This window comes from Natrix helvetica (genome assembly GCF_964273705.1).
Source record: "Natrix helvetica genome assembly, chromosome: 2".
Classification (NCBI taxonomy): Eukaryota; Metazoa; Chordata; class Lepidosauria; order Squamata; family Natricidae; genus Natrix; species Natrix helvetica.
The window spans coordinates 255388697-255397674 of NC_138552.1; the positions used below are offsets into that span (position 1 = coordinate 255388697).

Consider the following 8978-nt stretch of genomic DNA (forward strand, 5'->3'; position numbering starts at 1 on the left):
TTTAATCCATAGATCTAAATTGTATCATAGTAATCTCATTATCCATCCTTTGCATATCCCCCTCCATTTCCACAAATTTCAAATCCGATGACATAATCTGCTGTGGGAATCATGAATTAAGACTCTTTTGCCTAACTATTTTGACTTTTAGCCTTGCTTTTTAACATGGTGTAGGATTATGATACTTAGTTGATTGAGGGACAACATTTGCTGCCAAAGCTAAAATAATTAATAATACAGGCAGTCCTCAATTTACAACCATTCATCCAGCAACTGATTGAAGTTACAACAGCAACAAATGAATGGTAATCACAACCGGTCCTTGGATTCTGACTACAAGGGGGCTTGATTGTAATATAGGTGTTTGGGAAACCTGTTCACATGTATGACCGGTTGCCAAGTGCCCCACAATCAAATGATCACCATTCCTAGAAGGTCACTGAGAAAATTGGCAGGGAAGATGGGAGATCACTGGTGGGGAGATCCCCATCAACACACATGACCCAGCCCCTCTGCATTCACACTGCACTGGCCATTCATGCAACTCCATGCACCCTTCTTGACCTGTGCAGCGCATCTCTCACAGCCTCATGCACCCTCCTCAATCCATACAGCACCTCTTGTGCACCCCACATACCCTCCCTGATCCACGTGGCCGCTCTTGCGTATACCCTTGCATTCCTACACCCCTGCCTCTCATGGATACCAATACACACACCTTGATCTATGTGAAGCCTCTGGTACATCCTCACTAACTTGTGCACATCATCTTATGCAGTCCTGCATACCCTCCTTGGCCTGAGTAGCATCCTTGCACATAGTTTGTGCCCAATGCAGAGGTTGTCTCACCTGCACAGCTACCTCCAACCATCATGCCTCCCTCACATCATCTCTGACCTTCCCCAAACACACACCGATCCCCTTGCCCTTCCCCAACAGCAGCCAGTTACCTGCCTTGGTCCTTCCAACTTCCTCCTGGCTTTTCCACTTATCACGGAAAGTTAGCAGGAAGTTACCTTGCATAACAACTGTGGGATTCAGTTAACAATAGCAACTGGGATTGATAGGATTGCTGTTGCTAAGTAATGCCGTTGTACTTTACAACGGCATTACTTAGTGTCAGAAATTCCATTCTAAGTTGAGGACTAACTGTGCACTATAAGAATACTGTAAATAACATTAGGTAATATGCCTGATTAAAATACAAATCTTAGAATCCAAATTTGGGTGTAGCAATATTCCATGTATTGAACTGTAAATTAGAAATTGTTTCCAAATAAAAATACATTATACATCAAATTTAATTTTAGATAGAAAGTTAATTTTAAAAATTAGCATTTATTTTATATATTGAGTGGAATTGACTGCTAGAATGAATTTTGGCATGCAAGTATCTTGACTGATTGGTAGGTTTTTCTTCTGCAGTATTGCTAATGTTAGTGTACTAGTCTATCTTTTTTCTCTTGCAATGTAGCTGTTAGAAGCTGACACCAGATTAAGCCAAACTGAGTCTCAGCACGCACATGAGCTGCAACAATTGAAGACCCAGTTGGACAATACAGTACCTAAGGACCATCTTGTTGAGCTTCAAACCAGATTGGCAGAAGAACAGAAAGCAGTCAGAAAGTTGCAAGGCGATCTGAATTTACAAGCGGAACAAATGAAATGGCAACAGGCTATTTATCAAGTAAGAAGAACGTTTATTTTAGCCATCCTTTAGGTTCCTATCAAGAATGCAGTTGCTGGTATGATGAATAAAAATAAGCCACCTGACTTGTTTTATCATAGTTTGTTGAATAAGTCATAGTGGGCCTTTAAACACATCTCTAAGGCTTAAACCAAAAGTTACAACTACAGTGGCTGCATTCATACAACACACTAAGCTAAAATTAAACCAGAAGCAATGTGTCCTAAAGGTACTTTTTTCAAGAGGGAAGTGGACATTCTTGTTTTTCTTTTAAGACGTTTCACTTCTCACACAGATCAATATTTACATTTTGATTCTCACCACCCACTGAAGCACAAAATGGGAGTTATCTACACCACTGAGCTGAAGGCCTGCCTACTAGCCAAGATGGAAAAGAAAAAGAATGAAAACACATCAAGGAAGTCCTCAGAATGTGTGGCTATTCCAAGTGAGCCTTCATCAAATCCCAAACAGACAAAGAAGAGAGCAATAAACGAAGCAATATTGTTATTCCGTACATTGCAGGAATATTTGAAAAGCTCAGGAGGACTTTCAGCCAACACAACATATGTGTACACTTTAAATCCAAGCATACACTAAGGCAGAAGATTGTCTACCCCAAGGATAAAACACCCAGACACAAACTGAGCAATGTCATATATGCAGTACAGTACAGTGAGATACGTGCAGATCTGTACATTGGGGAGACAAAGCCACTTCATAAACGCATGGCATAACACAGGAGAACAAACCCATCAGAACAAGATTCAGCAGTCTATCTTCATTTAAAAGACACAGGGCACTCTTTTGAAGACAGCAAAGTCCACATTTTGGACAGAGAGGACTGCTGGTTTGAAAGAGGGGTCAAAGAGGCCATCTTTGTCAAAATTGAATAGCCTCAAACAAGTGGAGGGATACACCATCATCTGTCTCCCCAGGCCTTTCAGCAGTTCCAAGAAGGTTCCGCACCCATTTACACTAAGGCAGTGATGGCGAATCTATGGCACGCGTGCCACAGGTGGCACTCAGAGCCATTTGTCAGGGCACGCGAGGCGCTGCCATGTCAGCTGAGTTCACCCTTTTTTAAAGCCATTTTTCGCCCTCCCCAGGCTCCAGAGGCTTTATAGGAGCCCGGGGAGGGCGAAAAGAGCCTCCCCCCCCCGGAGGACCTCCAGAGGCTCTTCGGGAACGGACTTCCGGTTTGCTCGGAGGGTCGGTTTTGAGTGCTCCGAAGGCTTCAGTGAAGCCTCTTGAAGGTCCCTGAAGCCTTCGGAGCGCTTAAAACGACCCTTCGAGCAAACCAGAAGTGACCTTTTTGCTCGGAGGGTCATTTTGACTGCTTCGGAGGCTTCAGGGAAGCCTCCTGGAGGTCCCTGAAGCCTCTGGTAGGCTTCCAGGGGGGTGGGGGAGGCTGTTTTCGCCCTCCCCATGCTCCTATAAAGCATGCCATAAGGGGGGGGGGTCGCACCTGTAGTGCACACATGCGCACTGGGGGGTCGCGCATTGCATTATGGGTGCGACACGGCTGCACACGACCCCCCTGCGCTCCCCCCACTTATGGCACGCGAGCCAAAAAAGGTTTGCCATCGCTGCACTAAGGTGAACTTGAGGACGCAGATAAACCTCCTAGTGGCCTCAACGACTCTCTAAAAATAATGCAAATGACCAGCTGTCTGCAAGAAATATAAATCCTTCCATTCCCCACCCATCCAGTCAGAGCTGAAGAAGCTTTTTGGATGTTTTCAAAGAAAAACGAAGTCCAGTTGCTCCTTGAAAAAAGCACGTTTGGGACAACAGTGGCTGGATGACTGAGAATCTCCACAGACACAGAAGCAATGTGGTTTCTCTCATCCTAAGAGAAGCCTCAGACTGCTATATTCTCCTTTCCTTCCGTCAGGAAAAAAATATATAAATCAATCTCAGTAGCTGCTTTTATACTATGATTTCAAATTGTGGTTTAATGTGCTAGGCCGAGGTGTCAAACTCGATTTCATTGAGGGCTGCATCAGGGTTTGAGCTGGGGGGGAGGTCAGGGGTTGGTATGGCCAGAGTAGGTGTAGCTAGCTCAACATCACTCGTGTCAGGGGTGCCTGTGGTGGCCCAAGTGCTCTGCCAGCGAAAACTGGGTCCCAAGCTCTGTTTTTGGCTGCAAAAGCCTCCTGCAACCCTCTGCCAGTGAAAATGGCTGTGGTCTTCCCGAGCTCCGTTTTCACTGGGATAGGCACTGCAGGTTTCCAGGGTATCCCAGTAGGCCAGATATAAGCACCCCATGGGCTGGATTTGGCCCCCGGCCCTTGAGTTTGACACTCCTGTGCTAGGCAATTGCTTAATAGTAGAGCAAAAAAACCTGTAATGAAAACAGATTGTAGGTAACTAAAGCTTGGTTATGCAAGGAAACTCAGAGAGTAACGTGTGCTTAATGTTTCCTATCAAAAACAACTCATAAATATTTATAGTGCAATATAGTGCAGAGAGGTTTGTGACTACCTTCACTACTAAATGTACAAGTATGCTGAATAGTTTAGTCTATTTTTTCTGAAATATATAAAGAATCTGGTAGCAATGTTGCAATCCACAATTGTTCTTGGGCCATTCGTTTAACTTTCACTTATGGTTAAATTGTGTTGGGATATACAATAAATGCTGCTCAGAATTTATGCTCTTCTTTCTGCAGGAAGAATATGAAAACGCACATAGATTAATGGAGGAGAAGTTGGTGGAAGTAGAGATGAATTTGAAGAATACACAAATGTTGCTTGAGGAAAAAATGTCCCAAATTAAGGAACAAGTAAGTGGCGAGGGTGGATTTGTTGCTTTTTGTGAATGGAGCAGAAATAGAAATGGAAAAATCATTGTCTTATTGCTTGCAGTTTTAAAACAGACAATTACACAAACAAAAGTATTCTGGAATGTGTTACGATACATACATTAAATTACCCTAAAGCAGGGGTGTCCAAACTTGGGAACTTTAAGACTTGTGGACTTCAACTCCCAGAATTCCCCAGCCAGCCATGCTGGCTGGGGAATTCTGGGAGTTGAAGTCCACAAGTCTTAAAGTTCCCAAGTTTGGACACCCCTGCCCTAAAGTATTTGTCTTCCCTCAATCAACAGAACACATTTCAATATTGTGCAAGCAGATTTCTAACCATTCACTCTACATACTCACGTGTGCAAGTTCCAAATTAAAGAACAGAGGGTGAAGAATTTATTTCATTATGTGTCCAAACATTAGTACTTCCTTTTAATATATTTCAGCTTTTTGTTTGTACTGCCTGTCATTTTCTGAGCAATACAGGTAGTTTTTGAGTTACAACCACAATTGAGCCCAAAATTTATGTTGCTGAAACATTTGTTAAGTGAGTTTGCCCCATTTTGACTTTTCTTGCCACAGTTAAGTGAATAATTGCATTTGTGAAGTTAATCACATGGTTGTTAAGTAAATCTGGATTCCCCATTGACTGACAGGTCGCAGAAGGGGATCACATGACCCCAAGATGCTGCAAACGCAGTGGTGAAATTAATTTTTTTAAAACTTCTGGTTCTGTGGGCGTGGCTTGGCATGCAGAGCAGGGGAAGGATACTGCAAAATCTCCATTCCCGCCCCACTCCTGGGGGAAGGCTATTGCAAAATCTCCATTCCCACTCCATTCTGGGGCCAGCCAGAGGTGGTATTTGCCGGTTCTCCGAACTACTCAAAATCTCCACTACCGATTCTCCAGAATCTGTCAGAACCTGCTGAATTTCACCCCTGTGCAAACGTCTGAATTCTGATCATGTGACCATGGGGATGTTGCAACAGTTGTAAGTGTGAAAAATGATCATAGGTTCCTTTTTTCAGTGCCATTGTAACTTTGAACGGCCACTAACTGAACAGTTGTAAGTCAAAGGACTACCTGTATTTTTCAGAAATTGCCATTGCCTTTTTCCTAGGCTTAAGAGAGTGATTGGCCCAAATTCAACCAGCTGGCTTTGGGCCTAAAGCAGTAATGTCTCTTTTTGAGAATTGGTAGGGCATAGTGTAACTTCTCTTCAGAATGAATCCTTTTGGCAATGAAGTTAAAGAGGTATTTTTAATTCTTTAGATAAATATTAAATTCATTGTAATCGGCTGTTTTGTTATGGGTGGGTCTGAATAGTACTTAATGGAATGTTTCTTCCCTTTTCAGTTTGAAAAAAATGCCAAGTCTAATCTATTGCTGAAGGACCTGTATGTGAAGAATGCACATCTGATGAAAATGCTGCAAGTTACAGAGCAGATGCAGAAGAACATGGAAAATAGGAACTTAATTCTAGAAGAAAAAATTTCATCCCTGAATAAGCTAGTTGGAGAAATCACATTGGCATCTCAATGAATTATTCATTTAAATGATTTGGTATCCATTCAGCTGTCTTAGGTGGCAATCAGTAGTAAAGATATTAATTGGTCAAGTTTGTTCTACATATTTCAGACTGAATACAAAAACTCTTATTCTCACAAACAGAATTCTATATGAGATAGCCACCACTTCAGAGGAGGGAAAAGACAAATGCTATTGAAAATAGGAGAACAATAAGCAAATATATTCTGAAGATGGGGAAACACAGGGTCGGCTCTACAGCAATAAATCTCCATATTTTTTTTCCAATGGAAAAGTTTAATCATTTAGTATCTTCTGGATAAATTTCACAGAAACAGAATGTTCTGCACTGTATCATTTGGGAACTGGACATTTATTGTGATTTCAATTTTTTGTCGTCCTGTCTCTCTATACACTGGCTAAAGAGTGTGTGCGTGCGTGTGCGTGCATGTGTGCATAAACAGTTTTATGCAAGTGTAAAATATTGCTCATTGAATTATGTACTATATTATTTAAGCAGAACTGTAAACAAGAACCCAATGAACTCCCCCTCCTCCTCCCCCCCCTTTTTTTTTGCTTTAGGTATCTGACACATTTTAATTAAATACTATCTCTACAGTTCTCACTTGGTTTTTAATTATATAAATGGCTTTGCTAAGCAGACATATATTCTTTTTGCTAGATGGCAAAAAATACTCATATTCTTCCTCTGACTTTAATGGCCAAAGCAGATACTGTATGTTGTGCGGTCAATGCACTCTTCATATCTTTAAAAGAATTTTGCTACATTCCTGCTATTAGTACAAAAACATATTTTCACCTGAAAAACCAGGGAGTCTCCCCTTTTCCATCAAAGTTATTGCTATATTTTCATTAGGAACATTAGACATGTGATTAGCTATCACTATAGGTAAAACATAGAAATAAATTATGAGCTCAGAAGTGGATCACTGTGTGTGTTACTCGGGGGCTGGGAGAAAAGGGCTGTAGCTGACACCCATCCCCAGCTTGAGTTGATATAGGACCCAAACCTGGATGAATAGATTTCAGAGAAAGCAACATTGCTACTTTTGCCAGCCAGGTCTCAGTAATACATCACGAAATCATCTCCTTGTCCACCATCAAATCATAAATGGATGCCATCTTATTGCATATAGAGCTTGCATTTTCTGGTAGTACTTTAGGACCAGTCCTCAGACTACGGATACATAGTTAGAAGATGAAATCACACTAAATTGGACATCACCTTGTCTGGAATGGCCTAATACTCTCATCTGCATTAAATACTTTTGAAATGCAAACTCAAAGACCATAATACTATGCCTAGTAACTGAAATCATCCACAAGACATGCAATGTTTCTAAGGCAAAGGCAAATATAGATAATAATGCAGGCTGCCATTTCTGCATTCTCAGTAATATCTTGCAAGCAATTTCATTGTATGCACGATATACAATGACAATAAAGGCTATTAGTTGAGGAAATCAACTATCCTGTGTGGGAAAGCTGATAATCTGAATGCAGTCTAGGAAGCACAAAAAGGCATAGTGAGGTTGTCTATTCCCTTAGCACTTTAAAAAAAAGTGTTCTACACATAAAGTGCTATTTTTCTTGGCTCCTTGACTAAAATGGAAAAATTCAGTTCAACCTGGGAATGTAGAATTTATGCCTTATCTCAAATCACACTTCCAAGAAGAGAAAAACATCCCACCAATTTATATTTTATGTACTCTTCAAAGTAGAGAGTTGTCAATCTGTGCATCTACACTTGATTTAGAGTTTGCAGGGCATAACAAAGAACACTAAGGAGGATGCCAAGACAATAACAAATCTTGATAAATGCTTATTACGAAATTGCCCACAGATGCAGCACCAGGAGGATACAAACGCAAACAACTGGGTGAGCCCTAACAGCAGGAAAGGTTTATGTTTCAGAACTTGGCTGCAAAGAAGCTGGGAAAAAGAGATAAATTTTACAGCTTGTCTCTCCCCCATTTCCCTGTCCTTTGGAATCTCCATTTCAGTTCTGGGATAATTAGCAAGGGGAAATCAATGTACTGTATTTGCACTAATTGGAGAGGAAGAGAGTACAATACAGTAAGCAAGCACATAATGGGGAATACGTATTGAAAGGAAGGCTTTTGTGCTTTCTTAGCTCCTGGCTAGAGGCAAAAGAAAACCTTTAGGATGAAACTGATTAGGATTGTGCCAATTTCAGATAGTAGTGGAAGCTGGCTCATGGTGCTAGCAACTGATCAAGGTCACTGAGCTTGTTAACAGGAAGGGAGATGCCTGTGTTTAGCACCTTTAAGGAAAATGCTGTGCTGCAAAGAAATTTTGCAGTTTAGGAGGAGACAAGTTGTTAAAGCAATCGCTTCCCTCTGCAATGGAGGAAATTCTATGAAAAGAAGGAAAAGGAAAAAAATACAGAAAATAGGAGTTAGGCAAGCAGGCACAAGACAGGAGTATATTACTAGTTGGAATACAAATCCAAATATATTTTGATCATTACATTAATTTGCTCATTTCAGTCCAGCATTTGGCAGAGTTAGATGGACAAAACTCATTTTGATTGCAATAATAAATGCTTTGGGAACTGTACATCTAAGTTTGTTTTCCAAGGACTACGTACATCTTTACTATTTTCTGGACTGCTTGATTGGAATGAGAATTGAAGACATTGTTTTATATAGTACATTCAAAAGATGAAATATTTTAATTATTTTTAAAAATCTATACCACATCAAAGATGCCTTAACGTGTTTCCTTTGTTTTCCTATTGCATTTCATTTGTGTTTGAAATTATTGAAGTAGTGACTTTTAAACTTTCATTATATTGATGAGTGTACACTAATAATGCACATACTTCCTCCATTTAAAATGAAATAAGCTGCTCAAATAATATAGTTCCGATGTCATTAAAACTAGTGAGAAACAGAATATCTTGACTGGTT

The 8978-nt window shown here is 40.7% G+C and overlaps 1 protein-coding gene across 3 annotated transcripts in view; it reads left to right on the plus strand.

Annotated features, from left to right (window-relative positions):
• NINL (ninein like) overlaps positions 1 to 6764 on the plus strand; it is a 46977-nt gene extending 40213 nt beyond the window's left edge. For 2 of the 3 annotated variants that reach the window (XM_081941391.1, XM_081941392.1), the window contains exons 20-22: positions 1475 to 1687; positions 4362 to 4475; positions 5854 to 6763. In XM_081941391.1, the coding sequence (XP_081797517.1) occupies positions 1475 to 1687; positions 4362 to 4475; positions 5854 to 6039 (513 nt within the window). In that variant the 3' untranslated portion in view covers positions 6040 to 6763. Of the gene's footprint in view, positions 1 to 1474; positions 1688 to 4361; positions 4476 to 5853 lie in introns of all 3 variants that reach the window. The other variant, XM_081941393.1, reaches the window with a different exon arrangement.
• The last annotated feature ends 2214 nt before the right edge of the window (positions 6765 to 8978 follow it).